General features: G+C 40.2%; 1 protein-coding gene across 4 annotated transcripts; it reads right to left on the bottom strand.

The window, feature by feature from the left end:
• Window positions 1-314: 314 nt before the first annotated feature.
• LOC128356802 (neuronal acetylcholine receptor subunit alpha-4-like) lies at window positions 315-16,809 on the bottom strand. 4 transcript variants are annotated; one of them, XM_053316931.1, is made up of 7 exons: window positions 8,795-8,811; window positions 7,226-7,352; window positions 6,336-6,380; window positions 6,136-6,245; window positions 3,626-4,635; window positions 3,201-3,328; window positions 315-440 (listed from the first exon to the last, which is right to left on the bottom strand). In XM_053316931.1, exons 3-7 carry the CDS (start codon window positions 6,363-6,365, stop codon window positions 315-317), a joined length of 1,404 nt encoding a protein of 467 aa, XP_053172906.1. In that variant the 5' UTR covers window positions 6,366-6,380; window positions 7,226-7,352; window positions 8,795-8,811. The 4 variants fall into 4 exon arrangements, with proteins under 4 accessions (XP_053172906.1, XP_053172905.1, XP_053172904.1 ...); XM_053316930.1 differs by lacking the exon at window positions 8,795-8,811 and adding an exon at window positions 16,779-16,809 and having other exon boundaries at window positions 3,201-4,635; window positions 7,226-7,359; XM_053316929.1 differs by lacking the exon at window positions 8,795-8,811 and adding an exon at window positions 10,080-10,152 and having other exon boundaries at window positions 3,201-4,635; window positions 7,226-7,377.
• Window positions 16,810-17,167: the final 358 nt, after the last annotated feature.

Consider the following 17,167-nt stretch of genomic DNA (forward strand, 5'->3'; position numbering starts at 1 on the left):
AGGTGACAGCTTGAGCTGTTCAGCTCAATGTCAAAATGGAGTGGTGCAGAGAGATATTTTCGCTGTTGGCCTTTTGCCCTCATAAAGAATTTATATGCCCACAGGAATCAATGATAGATATTTCATCTGCTTTCTCTGTGAATAACCTTTTGATAACCTAGGGCAAGAGCAAAGAGTGTGACTTGTGGTTTCTTTAAAAATAGAAAATACAAGGATAAATGATAAATCATATTTTTTTTACAATGTGAGACATGATCACATCTTCTTGCTCAGTGTTCTCCGTTTTTGTTGGGTTTTTTTTGATGGTGAGATTTTTAGATCATTCCAGCCAGCCAAGGAGGAAGAAAGAGTCCAACAGATCCCAGTATGCACACCAGGACAAACATCCAGAGGAATATCCTGTCAATGACCATAGCCACATACTTCCAGTCCTCCTTCACCTAGCAGAGAAGAGAAACAGCAGAGAGGGACATTTCAAATTTCACACCGCACCACCTTTCTTTTTACCAGCTGTCAGTTTTCACCCTTGATTGATTTCTCTCGAATGGCTGATTTTTTCATTATGAGGCAGCTATCTCCTAAATGTCATTCAATCTTCGTTTTTTTTCTCTTATGAAAAATTCAAGGTCAAATAACTGAAGTCCAATTGTTTCAAAGACTGGATAGAGACAGAAAGTACATTGTAGTCATTGACAATGGCTGGCATTAATAAACACAATACGTTTTTAGAATAATTGGAAACACTTTCTAACTTCTCATTCCATTCCTCAGAGATACACTTCCATTCTTTCCCAGTAACTCTACAATAAACACTGAATTTCTGCTGTGTACTTAGAAGCTATTTACTGTAGTAGTTTCCTAAATGGGGGTATTTCAAAGTGATATCGAGAACTTTTTTACATAGTGAAAACTGAAGACTTGCACTATGATACATGAACAGACAGAATGAGAATTCAGTAGTCCATTTTCTGATGGTCATTTGTTATAGAGTTATGCAAGCATTTACATGTGTAACTTGTGCAATATTGAAAGTTTTAAGGGAAGATATACCATTGTTAATAGGGTTGATTCCACCCTGATCTGCCCCCTAGTGGTTATAATTATTAAATCTCCACGTACACAGAAAATATCCAGGAAAGTATAAGGACAACGCTGCTTGCATCACAGCTGCTTGTCTGCACACCTGTGTAGGTAAAAGCAACAGGGGACACTATAGGAAAAACAAAAGACAGTGCTGCAAGTTAGGGCTGTCACTTTTTTGAGAGAACAGATCAACCCATGTAACCTATTGAACTTTAAAATATGAAATGGGAATTGATCTCTCATGTTGGAAATATTGATTGTTTATAGGGTATAACTGCATGGTGAAATAATACGAGCAGCAGAGAAGGAGATATGCTGCTGCAGTGTGGACCCATGTGGTAATACATAGGTCAAAATTAAAACCCAGGAAGTGAAAGCAATTCACTTATAACATATTCACTCAGTTGGCCAGAAACATCAAGTTCACATGAGAGGATGTCAGGAACAACAGCACAATGAAGAGTGCTGGCTAGTACCTACTATTTGGCTTTCACCACCCACTGGAGCATAAGCTAGTAGCTATCAGAATCCTGAACCATAGAGCTAATAATGTACCGAAAAGTGGTCAGGCCCAAACGAAGGAGCACAAACACCAGACACTTGAAGGATGCACTTAAAGTGCCCGAAGATCCAGGAAGAATAACTATCCTGCAGGTGGTGAAGAATAACATCATCATTTCTCATGTGCCTGGTCTATCTGAGAAGCTCAGGATTATTTTCAACAAACAATGCATACCTGTGTTTTTCAAACCCTGCAACACACTAAGACAAACACTGGTTCTCCCGAAAGATCACACAGCCAAACACAAGAAAAGCAAGTGTATGCAGTCCAATATAGTGAGAAATGCACAGATATCTACCACGTACAATACTGTCCTTTCATCCCTTCCAAGACCAAATCAGGCAGTCTGGCCCTCCCATCCATCTGAATGGTTGTAGTGTGTTTAGCCTGTGGCAGTTTTGGCTGCAGAAGCATTGCACCAGCCTGCAGCAAGAAAGTTGATCCAAACTCAAGTTTTGGAAACATAACCTGACATCATGCTGGGGTGGCTAATCACAGCCAGTGATCACACTGATCAGAGCTGTAAAGCCCTGCCATAACAGCATAAAGATGTTACTTGGAGGAAGGGTTGACATTTCTCTCATTTGAGACTTAGCTTAGGCTTTGCTGTCAGCAAAGGTTACTGGTTACATTAAACAGCACAAACATGCCCACATCTCTGCACAAACCTGCAGCGGTCTAAATACAGCCTAACAACCATTCACATTTGAGGGCAGCTTTGGCTCAGGCGGTAGAGCAGGTCATCCACTAATCGTAAGATCAGCAGTTCAATTCCTAGCTCCTCCAGTCCGCATGTTGATGTGTCCTTGCAAGATACTTAAACTCAAATTGATCCCAATGGCTGTGCCAACAGACTATGAATGTGTATACGAACTATAACAACTGTCATTTACACTTGGCTTCAGGTGAGTCCAATGATTCTTAATGACTGTCGTTACAACAGTTAGGAGCACTAATGAACCAAGCAAAATGTCTTATTCTCGACCTCAGATGACATATAATAGAGAGTAAAGTGTTTGATAAAAAGCTATCTAATTTACAATTTGTGTTTTAAACAGTTTGCTTGCTCGCTCTTACTATTTATTTTTACAATTCTGCCCGTGCTTTCTTCCTATCCTTCCTGTATCTCTCCTGCTTTTGATATCAACATTTGAGTAAGGGTGAAATCGGGTCATTCATCTGCTTCCTCAGTTGAGACTAGCTAACACAATTGCGTTACAGACACAGAGATCAATCAGGGAAATACAATGCAATGCCTGCACTGAGAATTTTGACTTCAAACAGATCATTACCTGTCAAATAGTTAATTACTTTCCCATGTTCAGACAAAAAGTGACAGCTCTATTGCATGTGCTGAAAGGATTGTACTCTTCCAAGAACACTGAATGAAAACTGGCAAGCTCATTTGAGCTACACTGAGTTACATGACGCCTTGTGTGCCTTGAGATTTTTTCATATCTTTTCAAATATGAGAACAACATAAAAATATAGAAACTATTATGTCATTACCAAGGATTACTGGTTACTTAAATAAAAGTAATTTCAGTCAACTCACTGAAAAGTCTGCATCCTCTGCCCTGAGATGATCGGCAATGTATTGTACTCCCTCTATGGCTCGTTGCACAGCTGGGGAAATAGTTGGAAGTATGGGGTCCTGCTGGGTAGTCGCATCTTTACTGGACTCTGCTGTGAGGGTTTCTGCTAGGTGATCTGTAAAGGCTTGTTTCACTCGCCCTGCAATCCCAGTGGTCCCAGACCCTTCATTGTGAAAACAGCAGTACTGGAAGCTGCGGGAGCGACACCGATGCCCAGTTGTCTGAGGAAGCTCCCTCTTTTGGTCACACATTTGCTCTACACTGAGGGAGCGCCCATTTGAGGCCAGTGCATTTGGTTCTTCCCTGGATAGGCTGCGAATGGGGCCCAGTGGCAAAGTTGGGGGCAAGGACAATTGGGAAGAAGATGAGGCTGAAGAATTGTGACCCCGGTGGAGTTGCTTCTCTGAGAGGACTGAATACAGACCGGTTGGGGACCGGCAGAAAATGCTGGCCTTCGGTAGATGATCTTTTTCATTGAGGTCCTCAATTGGAGATGAGGGGGGAGAAGGGGAGCAGACCACAATGTTTGGACTGTCTGATGGAGTCTTTGGAAATGTATTATCAATCTCTCCTAATTGTCTCAACCCAGTCTCTAACCCTGACCAAAAAGCCTGAGAGTTGCTTGTTGCTGATATCATGGTTGGACCGTGCATCATCTCGATAAGCTTTTTGCAGTGCTGCTTGGCTACGCCTGGCGGACGCTTCATGAACAGGACTCGAGGAACCAAGTCCAAGAATACTCTCCGCACCCAGTGAGGCATGCAATGGGTTTGTGGAGATCGGTGGTGTACATTTAAAACAAAAACAGTAATTATGATGGAGAGTGTGACAAAGACCATGGTAAAAAGCAGGTATTCGCCAATCAGTGGAATGACCAGTGATGTAGATGGTATTATCTCTGTGATCAGCAGGAGGAATACTGTTAGGGACAGTAACACTGATATGCACAAAGTGATCTTCTCTCCACACTGTGATGGTAAATAAAACACCAGTACAGTCAAACAGGAGATAAGTAGACAGGGGATGATAAGGTTTATGGTGTAGAACAACGGAAGCCTCCGGATGATGAAATAATAAGTTATATCCGCGTATATCTCAGTGCAGCACTCATACTTTTTAGTATTGTACTTGCCCACTGCATTCATAATGACCCACTCGCCACTTTCCCAATAGTCCATCTGATCCACATCGCTGGCCATGCTGATCAGATCAATCTTGGCGCGGTCATAGGTCCATGAACCAAATTTCATTTTGCAGCTTTGCTGGTCAAAAGGGAAAAATGTGACATCTATGCTGCACGAAGACTTGTAAATGGCTGGTGGCATCCATTTTATCCGACCATCATAGAATAGGTGTGCCTTTGTGAGGTGAGTTACTGCAAAGTCGCCATCAGCACTGCAGATGGAGAATGGGATATAGAAGAAGGAGAAAATTGGAAACATATAATGAAATGTAGCGTACATTTTTGCTTGCATGAACACTTTGGAAATTTCTGTGTTAGCACTTCATTTATTAATAAAATAAAATGCCATAATTATTTCTCATTACAATCAATGACTTCCAGTGAGAACACGCAAAAAACGTATTAAATTACTTTTTATTAGAATGATTGACCAATTAGGAAAAATTAAACTTTTTTTATATCACACGATGAGTGCAAACACATACATACAACATGCATAAAAATGCAAACTTTTTCTTCACTGCTTATGTTCTTTCAAAACATAATTATATTAATAAGGTGCTGCCATTTGAGAGCATCATTGAAGAATAATTCACTATGATTACAGTCTTCTTTCATTTTTTATTCACCCTCCATATACCTCCGTTAGCTCGAAGTTGGCATGGCAAAAAAAGGAATATTTCTGAATACATATATGCCGATGACACCTACATTTACGCTTGCATCGCACCCTTTGCATTTTGCTCTTTACTTTGATTTAACATTACAATAAAGTTAACCTAAATCACAAATCTCGGTGTAGTACCATATTGAGAAGTTTTACAGCCACATCAAGACAATAACAAATTGAACCTGCTACCATATTAACAATATAAAATGAATTAGAGAATTTATGTCCAAACAATATCCTTGTCTTAATCTCTAGGGCTATCTTAAAATGTTCAGACATCTACAGCTTAAAAGCACATCACTCCACAACTCAGATCTCTGCACAGGCTTCCAGTCTGTCAACAAATTGTTTTTAAAATCCTGCAACCCACTTGTAAATCACAAGAGGATTAAGGATGAAAAAGCATCTCTGATCTTTGTTTTTATCTTTGTACAGAAAGCTATTTATTTGTTTCATGACATGTTGTTGTTTTAGTCTCAGTGCCTTGCCTTATTAACTCATAGCCAAGGATATTTCATCATGAGAAAGCACAATCATGTTTTTAATGACGTGTGATGACATGTTTGTATTTAGCAATTTCTGTCATGCCTTTTTTGACACAGTTTGTCATTTAGATTAGGATTTCCCTCATTTAAAGTGAAATTAAGTACCTGAGGCAGTTGCTGGATGCATGTCATCTGTGTGGCCCTTTGAAACACATCCAATTACATTTCATCTTCTAATTCCCTGCGTAATGTATTGCTTTGTGTTTTGTTTATAACCACATCCATTAAGGCTGACCTTGTTCACATTTATTTTAGCTAAATTACTTTATGACATTGGCACAGGACAAGATGTTTGGCACAACAGCAGAATCTCCATGTTTTCCCTCCAGTCATACCATCTGTTGGAATTAAATCATCAAAAGCTGAACATTAGTTGCTGTATAATTATTTTTGCCTCAAGAAATGCAACATTTAAGATCCCAGAGATCTTAAATGTTTGTGCAGCTGTGTGAACAGAATCTCTTACAATATCTTCACATTAAAACACAGATCCTCACTTGTTGTAGAGGACAATGTCGGGCCTCCAGATGATCTCTGAGGGAATACGGATGGAGGTGACATTTTCATATCGCTCTGGGTTCCAGCGGAGTTTGTAATCGTTCCATTCCTGTAGGATTACATTAATCATGTTAATGTTTCTGTAGCTTTATATTGGACTGAATCTTGAGCAAGTGTTTCATCTCTCATAATTACATACTTGCTTGACCCAGACGTTTGTAGTCATCATCTGGTTCTTCTCATCCTTAGTTCATGTAAACAGAGAAGGAAATCATTGTGACATTAACCTTCTTTTAAGTTAATTTTTTTTTTACTAATTTATGTTTTCCAAGCATACTATATGAGGACAGATTACTTGTTTAACACATCAGAAAAAATATATTTGGCAATTCTTCATGCAAGAACACTGTCACTGTAGCACACTCTGCTGCTTTGCTGCCACTGCTGGCTCTTGCTCTTCCCCAGCAACATCTAAGGCAGAGCACTCGTTGAAACACTGTCGGATAAGACAACTTCACCCAGAGCTGACTCTCACTACCGGGCATGTGGAGCAAGCACTTTCACATAATTGTCTGTCAAAATCTTGAGAATCATCCCCACAATAATGCAGGCTGCACATATTCAAAATCTAAACCAGTTTCACCTTAGTCAACAGAAATACTTTAACATCATTTGTGTAAAATGAACTGATGCTTGTGTTTAAATCTCCAGAGGGTCTGTAATGCAAAGGTACCATTGGGGCAAGAGTAGAATAAAGATGATATTGAATAGAGACCAGAATATTTACTGCAGGTGTCCATACATGGCAACTGAATTTAATTTGGGAAAATAATGCAGACTCATCTGTTGTGATTTCATTTCCACTGATAAGTTACCTGATTTTCTGTCTTGCCTGGCATAGCTTTGAGCTGCTATTGAGCTGCTATTGTGATCATAATGAATATAATACATATGACAGAGAGGACGCAATTGATGATATGTCATTTACACAATTACATTTCGCCAATACCATCATAACATAACATTCATTATGATAAATCAAATTTACGAAAGACATCCTGTGTTTCAAGGTTATGAAGTTTCCCTCACCACATCTATAAGCTGGGCAATAGAGAGTCCAAAGTGTACTAGGACTGTGTCGGAAGTGTTTTCCACTGGCCGGGAGAGCTTATTGTAATGTACAAACAGATCCTGGAGCAGCCTTTCTTCAGCATGGGCCCGGGGTCCGGTTTGGGAACAAACTGTGGGGAGAAAAGAAGAAATGAGACATATTAGGAAAACGTCTAATGACTTGGCCTCTTTTAGTCCTTTTGTATAATTTCTTGTCTTTTTTCAAATACACATTCATATTTGTTTTTAATACTGCATATTTCCACATGCATCAGATAATACTGCTAAGCCTTTGTGCTCATTTATTTTGCTCTTGTACAGACTTTCCCAATGACGTAAACACTGTCTGTGTCTCATTTAGCAAATTAATAAATCAAATACAAAGCACGCTTTCAAAAGCATAACATTAATATTGCAGATATTTCCCACCACCTAAGGTACATTCATCTAAATTGGATTTAGTATGAGGCCATACCACAGTAAAGAAGCCACTGTTGTAGATACAGAGTGTAATCTAAAAGGAGGGTGACCTCTATTATACACAGGTGGCATATGGTTACATGAGACTGTATCTGAGAGATGAGACAAACAGGGATGGAGGGGAGGGGGGCTGAGGAAGATGAGAGGAGGAAGGATGAATCTGAATCTGAGGACATCCGTTGTGTCTCCAAACAGACGTGCTGATGGAGCATTCTGTCGAGACGTCTCATCCCTCCCTTTCCCCCTCTCGCCATCCCTGCTTCTGTGTCTCTATTCTACTGCCGCTCTGATGGAGCTGCTCAGTCTCATCCCTGCCCGCTTTTAGAACCAGCTCACATAGCGCTGAGGATGACCTAACGAGGTCCAGGGACAATTAAAGGGACGGGGATCGTCCCAAGGCTTGTACAGTACAATGTCCTTTGTATTCCAGGCATTTTTTTCATATCTAATTAGGCTTTCTTCTGTCCTGGACACTGTGCATCTGTGCAGGTAATTCACTGGCACAGCAATAAATCACTGGTTGATTTATTTAACAGGCCTCACTGATATTTCATTATGGCCCAGCACTTCTGCATATTTCAATTGCTTTCTTGTGTGTGGGGCATTATATTGCATATATTATGCCCACTTCTTATTGTGCCAACTTTTAAGTGGTACTGGAGTTGGGGGGTGGGGGGTTACTACCTCACAATGATTGGAGTCATGCACAAGGAGATGAACATAGCAGTAATTACTTTTATAAGCTTTAAAGTAGTTAGTAGTTTTTCATGTATCAGTGTTTATGTTAGAGAAAGATGCTGCTGTTCTAACTTGTCTTCTTAAATTATAGGGACACAGGTGTTATTGTTATGCTGCTGGCCTTCCTCTCATGTCTTCCAACCCACTCAATCAAAGCTGATGGGCTGTCCTTCAGTTCCCTGAAAACTGGCATCCTCAATTTTTAAAGGCTGGGGATCAATATCTTATTAAATGGATATAGTTTCTTTTTTTTCCCCCCCTCACGTCTTCTCTTCCTATTTACCCCCAAATTTGTTTGACATGTCCAGACATCCAACAACCTTGAAACGTCTGTGTGTTTTCAGATGACACAAACTGACACAGGAACCTTTGTTCCATCACATCAGTTCAGTGCGGTATCTATTGAATGCAGGTATATTAAATGAAGAGATGCTCCAGTAGATCCTAAAGAAGCCTTGCAACTAATGGGTTTAGATAGGAGAGCGTGTAGGCTGTCCTGACTTTGACAATTTGTGGGTCAGAGCAGTATTGTGTGCAGGAGAAACCAGGTAACTGTTGGAGTGTAGTCTTGTGCAATGTGCTTTATAGGACACTAATGAATGGTCACAATTCACTTTTCTTTCTTAAACCTTTCACTCCAGTTGAATTATCTTCTTCCTTTCAATGATGCATTTTTTAAAGAATCAATTTTTCATTGTTTGTTTACCAGAGTGTTATCAGTATTTATTCATGCAAGCAATGAGCAGTTAGTAAGGTACATAATATATTAATCATCCAGAAAAGTTCATAAGATGTGGTGCCAACATTAAACCAAATATTAATGCTATTAATATATATATTCAACAATATTTTTAGCTTTGCAAAGAACAAGCCAAACACTTTCATCCTGGTTAGTTTTCTACTGTAGAAGATCTACTGAACCCAGTTCTGTCCTCATTTGATCAATGCACTCTCAATGGCCAATAATGCATGAGCAGCATTTTTTTCCCATACAAGTGAGTACTGCTCTTATAGGCAGACAAAGCTCCAGGTCACTAAGCAACAGAGCTTGTTTTTACATCCTTACCAAATATATAGGAAAAAGAAAAAACCTTGTCTTGAAGGTTATGTTTTTGTTACTGATTGTGTTACTCATCTTAATAAGAAAATCCTTGCCTTTCTGAATAACATAACTGGAGCTTTGTTTGGGATTATTGGAAAATCCTTGAGGTGGGGAGGGGTAAAGAATTTTATATTTTATTCTATAAAACTGTAAGCACCTTTGTAACATTTTATTTGGCCCTATCCCCTGATTTAGAAGACAAAATCCAATACCTTCCTCCCCATATCTCAAAATAATGTTCTTTTTTTGGCAAACATAATAAAATAGTGGCACTCTGAGAAAAGAAGTGTTCAAAGGTTAAAGCCTATTGCATCTAACTCAGTTGTTGCTGACAGAATATTGCAATATTTTCATACAACAACAAATGAAAAAAGTCTGTAAATGTATCCCCTGCTGTCATGAAAACTATAAACTAGTCTTAATTACACATAGATTTTGATCCCCTATCTCCATCTTATAATACTCCTACAGTGTCATATGTTGGTATTGAAAACTATAAGAGAAATGATTTACCTTGTGGAGGAAGAGTGAAGAAAAGTACGCTCAAACACTTTATAGTGTATAGATCCATAGCACCTCCACAAGTATCCAACTCTATGAGTGAACTCCCCCCAACATGTGCCTGACTTCAGTGCAGGTGGTCAATCATCCAACCTGGGAATTCTTCTCTTGAAACCGCAACTCTTTAGAAAAGTTCAGATTAGGTTAAGCAGCCAGATGGAGAGGTCATGCCAGTCGGTGTCAGTCCACGGCCTGATGCTGCTCCTGGTTCCATCTGTCCATCTCTTCAGTGTGTCAGGAGGAAAGGACCACAGACCTGTAGTTTAATTTCCCCTGATCCAACACTTGAAAGTCCCTCCCTGCTCCACTAGAATCCTTCATCCAAGTGTGGCTTATCCCTCTCTTCTCCACCCTCCCTATCTACATTACTCCCTCCCTCGCCTCTCGTCTCTCCGCCTCCTCAACTCATCTCCCTCCCGCTTTCTCTCTCTCTCGCACATACACACCTCATTTCTCTCTTTGCATTCTGTCTTTCCCTCCCACTTATTTTCTTTTTTTTTCTCCCCCGCTCCAGTTTACCAGTTGTCTGCCTTTCACTTTTTTTCCATGAACTTTTTTGTCAGTCTGTGTGTGTGCATGTGAGGGGAAAGTGAGCATGCCTCTATAGAGAATTTCTTACCTGTATACACTGTATATATTAACAGTGTTGTGTGTGTTTGTCAGTATGTGTTTTGGCAGACTGTTTCTTAGTATGTGAGCTGTGATGCAGTGTGCATGCAGCATGTGTGCATAGATGCCTGTCAAAATGCAGCCTGGTAGAAGTGCCAGTGAGTCATAGGACCTCTGGATACTATTCAATCTCCTCTCTGCCGTGTTTCCCAGGAGCACATCATCCACCCTTTATCTTCCCCCTTCCTTTCCTTTTTTAAACACCCCTGACCTCACCTACTGTCAAATCTTTTTCCACGTAATGTCTTGCACGCAGACAGACATTTCTCTTCCTCTGCAATGTCTCTGCACTTCACTGACAATCTTCTTTAGAGCTTTTACACGCCAACAGATCTCAGTGCCAAGGCTAGTCATCTATTGAGACAGGTGCATTTGCTTGGGGTGTGTTTACTGTTGTTGAGCGTGTACTTTATTTTTTTCCCCCAGAATTGCCAACTTGTCATGCTTTGATTACAGAAAGAAAGAGAGAATAACAGGAGACACTTAAAAAAAACCCTTGACTAAGAGTCCTGTTTACTTGAGACCGGCTGAGAAAGAAGCCAGCTTTTGACTTTCCGACAGTTTTTTCTGACTGTGTTATGTGATAGAGTGCAACAAAAGAGGTCCAGGCGGAGATATATTTTGCTGCTGTAGATGTCTTTGTCTGATATGCTTCTTTTCAATGCACTATGAGCCCACAGAGAAAAGCCTCCGCAGTGTACACATTGATTTTTTTTCTAATCAAAGACATTGCTCTCTTGATCCGGTGATGACTAACAATGACATGACAGATGAACAGATTCCTCTTACCGGTGTGCTGACACAGCACAGATGTTACACTCTTACCATCAGAGATTTGATAGCCGATTATTTAGTTGGACGGCTGACAGGAGTCCAGCAGGAATTTGTAAGTGGGACAAGGCAGCAGCAGGGGGGGGGGGGGGGGGGGGCACTGAAAGAGGAAATTTCACTTCCAGTAACAGGCAGGATGCACATATAAGCCAATTACATACATTTGTTTAACTAACACCCACATATAGAAACATAATCTCCCTCACCACATCAACAGATGAAGCTGACCATCTGTGTGTCCTTGCTTCTTTTCTTTTTTTTTTAAATAGCGAGGAAGTATAAAGAGTAGAAGCATTCATATCTTACAAGCAGCCTCCTTAATAATTCAACCTGTCTTGATATTGGAAATGCGTTAGTGATCCCCAAGCAGGCACTGTGACCTCTGCAACCCAAAACACACTTGCTGACCCTTTTATGGCGATGTTTGTAAGAAGTTAAGGGGGTTGGTTGTATTTAAATGCAGTGTTACTGCAATATAACTTGGTTATTGATAGTTATCAAAGTTCTAATACCAGAGTTTAACCAAAAAAAGCATACTATTGGCATTTGATAATCCTTTATTTTCAGAGGTCTTGTATTAAAGATTATGCCTGTTTATCATTCGGTCTGCTGCTTTGGTCCAGAATGTTCCACTTGCACCATCAAGAGATTGACATCTTTGGTTTTCAATGAAAAATTCCACCTGCTAGATGGATTAACACTGAATTTGGTTCAGGTATCCATGGTGTACAAGATGGATATAAAGGACTCTGGCAATGACTTGACCGTTCAACTAGCATCCTTAGCAGGTCAAAGTGTTCACCAAGTCAAAGTGTTGACTCTGAGTCTTGTTTTGTGATTTTAGCATCTTCAATATGATTCTAGGGGTGTTGGACATTTTCAAATTGTACACATAGTGGCTTTTAATGTTTTTGACCACTTCTGCATACTAATTTTCAGAATAGGCTGACCTCTTTCATTCATTTGTTGTAGTATTGTTGTTGTATCAATAACATAGCTGTACATTTCAGTCTTGAGTCTCAACCTTTTTTTTACATTCGAGTCACTGATGACTTAAGATTTGACTTTCCAATAAAGAAATCATGTTTGTGCGTCAGCATGTTCCTATGTGACAGACTGAAAGAGATCCTGCCATGTCTGTCATGCATAGTAGTAGTAGAGTAGTCACAACAATTCTTAGAGGTTGATGTGAAACAGAATAAGTAATATACGCCCCACTGTTTGGGGCTCACTCCTCTACAGCAGCTCACATGTCTGTATCGAGTGAGACTGTGCCATGCTCTGATCATGTAAGAAAGTGTGACAATTAGAGCTGAAATGATTCCTTAACTCAATTATTAAAAATAATTGTACAATGTACTTATATTGTTTAATCCATAAAACGTTATACAGCATACTGTGCAGAGATGATTATTACAGTGGCACAACACTGTGACACTGGGGAAAGATGTCAAGAAGAAGACATGATTTGATGGCGTGGATTGCAAAATGAAGGGATAAAATAACAGGGGCGAAGATTAGAGATGGGCTAGAGTAGGAAATGACAGAGGGTGTCCATAGTTCAGGATCATTTCAAGCTGGGACAAAATGAAAAATCTGTACAGTTTGTCTGTCGCAAAATGGAACTAGTCTACCACATAAGCATGACGTCAATGCTTCAGCATCTCAGCAGAAAGCATCCAGTCCATGAGACAGACCCAACATAGGGCAGCTGTTTCATGGGTCATGCTAAATTACTGCTGATGCAAACTCAACATTTCCTGCTTTACTGCTACATATTAAAAGCTTTTAATTGACTAAATAATACGATACAATACTTTTATTGTGAAGAATTTACAGGAAAGGTATTGTTTAGATTGTTGTATATTTGGAGCTCTTTGTTTAGCAAATTAGAAATATTGCAGGAATTAAATGTGCAAGTAGAAACAGCCACAGTGAGATGTTTGATGAAGAGCTGCAGATGACCAGCACACCTTCAACAGGTAAACTATTTATTTTACATAGCCCTGCTGTGGAATGGAAAAACACAGCATACCAGTTTGAGTGCAGTCACATATTACCGTGCCTCATTATTGGATACTTTGGCCACATTTAATCTGATCATCTGACATTGTAACATGACTGAAAATAAGGAAAAGCATTATCGGTCCCATTTAAGCATTAATTTTTCGATTACTCAATTAACCAATGGAGTAATGGGTAGAATACTCAATTACTAAATCAATAGTTGCAGCCGTAATGACAATACTGTATCGAGAGTTGTCTCTTTCCTCATTGAAGTAAATTGCAAGAGGTTAATGTCATGACAAACTCTACTTTCACTAAAAGCACCAACAACTCAACTCAACACTAGAATTTGGCTTCATCTTTGGGGCTTGATATGGTTAGTGCCCAGATTAATAATCCTGATAATTTGCTTCTGCTTGTCATTCTCTTTGCACTCATGAGGAGAATGTGCAGGACAAATTGCTCCCCTGTCTGATGAGGCGTCTGATGATCTTGTGGTCAGCTTCACAAAAGGCCCTGTTCATCATAGAACTGACGGTGCCATGGGAGGATGCAGTTGGTGAAGCGTACAAATGCAAAAAGCTGAAGTACTCCAATCCAGCAACTGAAGCAGAACAAAAGGGCTGGAGAACACAGGTGCTCCCAATGGAGATTGGCTGCAGGGGATGTCAAGCACCAGGCTGTTGAAAGGGATGGGAGTCTGATGACAGGTCCTCCGAAGGGAAGCCAAAAGATCGCCTTTCTGGGAGCTGCCATCTTGCTTGTGTGATGTCGTTTGGAGCCACGGTCTCCACAGTAGAGTCGGGGTGCAGGAGGTTTGAGGGCGGCTGTCACAGCTGGCAATCATAGTGTTGCACTCCCTTTTTATACTGTCAAATAGCTTGAACTTGACCAAGCATCAATGTGAAAAGAACTACCTAAGTTAACATAAACCATCTTTGGGAAAAATTCATTTGATGTGTTTTTTTTTTTTTTTGGACTGGGCGGGATTTATGTCCTATATAGGAGCCAGCCACCAGGGGGCAATCTAAATATTTTGGCTTCACTTTGGGGAGCTGTCTATATAAAGTCAATGGTCATTAGCAGTGGTGTAAGATTGAATATCCCACATCGACATACAATGTGTAGCCCTGTTAACAGCGATACAACCATGTATATGACCACAACAATAGGGGAGGGTGAATATAGATTTCATGTTAATCAGACCACTGGCAGTAACCATGAGGGGATTGAATCATACATAAGAATAGTAGAATTATTGATGGGCTCCCAGTGAAGCATCTGTAGTATTGATCAGATCACAGAGTGTGTTCCCACTGAAGCCGGCTTGTGTGAGGATAGCTCCCTGGAACAGCCCCAGGATCTGAGATCACCGGTTCAGCTCGCACTCAACAGAGCTTGTTTTGCCTTAGTGATTCATAAAGCTTTCTTTGTTGCACACTGACATGCATCCACCGTCTGACACACAAACCCACACAGACACAGGGATTCAAACCATGCATGTATAAACACCCTGCCTGCTAGGGGTGGCTTAGATCGCCTGTCAATCATAGACTCACAGGACAGTCTCTAATGCCTCACTCATAGAGACTGAGGCTTATCCCCCAGGTTCCATTGTTAAAACTCAGTGGAAACAATTAGAGATTTTTTTTAAATCCCTGTATTGCAGAACAAATCCAAAGTCTTTAGGCAACAATTGTGCATTTAGAAATCCCCAGACTTTGGTAGGCAAAGATCTACAGCTATCTGGTATCGTGAGACTTGTCAATCATGGCTAGCTGCTTCTTTCAAGGACGGACAAAACCCCCTCTGCACTTTTGCTGGATTAGCTGTTTAAAATAATGGGGGTTCACATCCACTCCTCTGCAAGTGCCTTGCAGGACTATGGATGAAAGGGTAGATCTTTCATCATTAAATAATAATAGCGTTGTTGCCTTTGCTGTAAAACAGTATCCTTTTTGTAAGGTTTGCTTTTAGAATGGAGTCAGATTGGATTGAACCAGCCCCCTGAAGGAGTGGATGGATGTCAAAGTCATCATGAATGCTGTGGGCAAAGGCAAATATTGACAGGGCCTGATGCCAACCATGAACCCATCTGCAACAGCCCAGGGGTGAGCTGAGATAGTCAATGGACAGGTACCAACAAAGATGGGGCACCTGCGGTATCTGCAGGGTAAATGACATCTGTTAGCCACATAAACAAAACCTTAATAAAATATCACTTAGAGCACCATCTTTGTTGATTTCTTTGAAAGGGGATACATGAAAAGTCTTTTAAGACAAAGTAATGATGATTAGAAGGATGGGTTCACGATTTTTCAAGTCTGTCCTAAAACAATAATCAGATGCCCAAACAAAGACTAATGCTTTTTTTTTTTTTGCTGTAATAATTTGTTTGTGCAAACTGGCCATTAAGAGATTCCATCATAATGCATTTTCAGTGTTAGTGATGAGGCACACAAATTACAGCTCTCCTTCTGTGCAAAAATGTTTTTAAAAGCTTTACTTGAAGCCATCCAAATTAGTAAATACCTTTCACCATTACTGTCTTTTTAGTCTTTTGTTATGGTTCCTCCACTGTAGCTAAACAGGAAACACTGTCAGACACAAGAAACAAAGGGAATCCTTTACTATAAAAGACTGTAACTGTGGAAGATATCCACTTTATTTAATAAACTCAGATGGCTTAAGTATTTACTTTCAGATAAACTTTTAAATACATTTTCCCTCAAAACTTGGATTGTAGATTTTGTTCCCCGTCACTTACACTGCAACTGCATTTGAAAAGGAGCAAAACCTCTTTCATATGAGCACCTGATTACTGAAATGTCACATGCAAATCACAAGCCAAGACTGCTTTGAAACTGGATTAATCTTTTTTTTTTAAATTCAATTTTATTTTATTTATATAGCGCATCTCTGCACTGTACTATTTACTTTACCGGACATTCCCCCATGAGCGAAAGCAGCAGCAAAGAAAAGCTCCCCTTTAAACCTGAAGCAGAATCAGGCTCTTGGTGAGCAACCATCTGCCCTGACTGGTTGAATTGAATGAAAAAGGGGGAGTAGGAGAGGAGACAGAGAGGGGGGGGGGGACAGACAGACAGACAGAGAGAGAGACAGAGAGACACAGGCAAGCATGATAAACACATAATAACAATAATAATAATAGTAATAGAAGTATGACTGATTATAATGTATCAATTGGACCAGAACCCACATTCACTGTGAGACAAGTAACCACAAAAACTCTGCAGAAGTTAGTCATGAAAGCATACAGATTGAAAGCGGGAGGAGGAGAGGGGAGCTCAGTGCATCATGGGAAGTCCCCCAGCAGTCTAGGCTGATAGCAGCATAAGTAGGGGCTGGTCCAAGGCAAGCCTGAGTCGATCCTAACTTAAGGTTTCATCAAAAAGTAAAGTTTTAAGCCTACTTTTAGATGTAGTGAAGGTATCTGCCTCTCCGGACCCAAACTGGAGGATGGTTTCACAGGAGAGGAGCCTGGTAGCTGAAGGCCCTGCCTCCCATTCTGA

Source organism: Scomber japonicus, chromosome 4 (assembly GCF_027409825.1).
Source record: "Scomber japonicus isolate fScoJap1 chromosome 4, fScoJap1.pri, whole genome shotgun sequence".
NCBI classification, from domain to species: Eukaryota; Metazoa; Chordata; class Actinopteri; order Scombriformes; family Scombridae; genus Scomber; species Scomber japonicus.

Bases quoted from the DNA above. Each gene is read 5' to 3' on its own strand.
- LOC128356802 (XM_053316929.1), bottom strand. From the start codon at position 10,137: ATGGATCTATACACTATAAAGTGTTTGAGCGTACTTTTCTTCACTCTT. The intron at 7,378-10,079 runs GTAAATCATTTC...TTCTCCCCACAG, and splicing joins CTTCACTCTTCCTCCACAAG to TTTGTTCCCAAACCGGACCC. The intron at 4,636-6,135 runs GTGAGGATCTGT...CTCCATCTGCAG, and splicing joins GACATTGTCCTCTACAACAA to TGCTGATGGCGACTTTGCAG.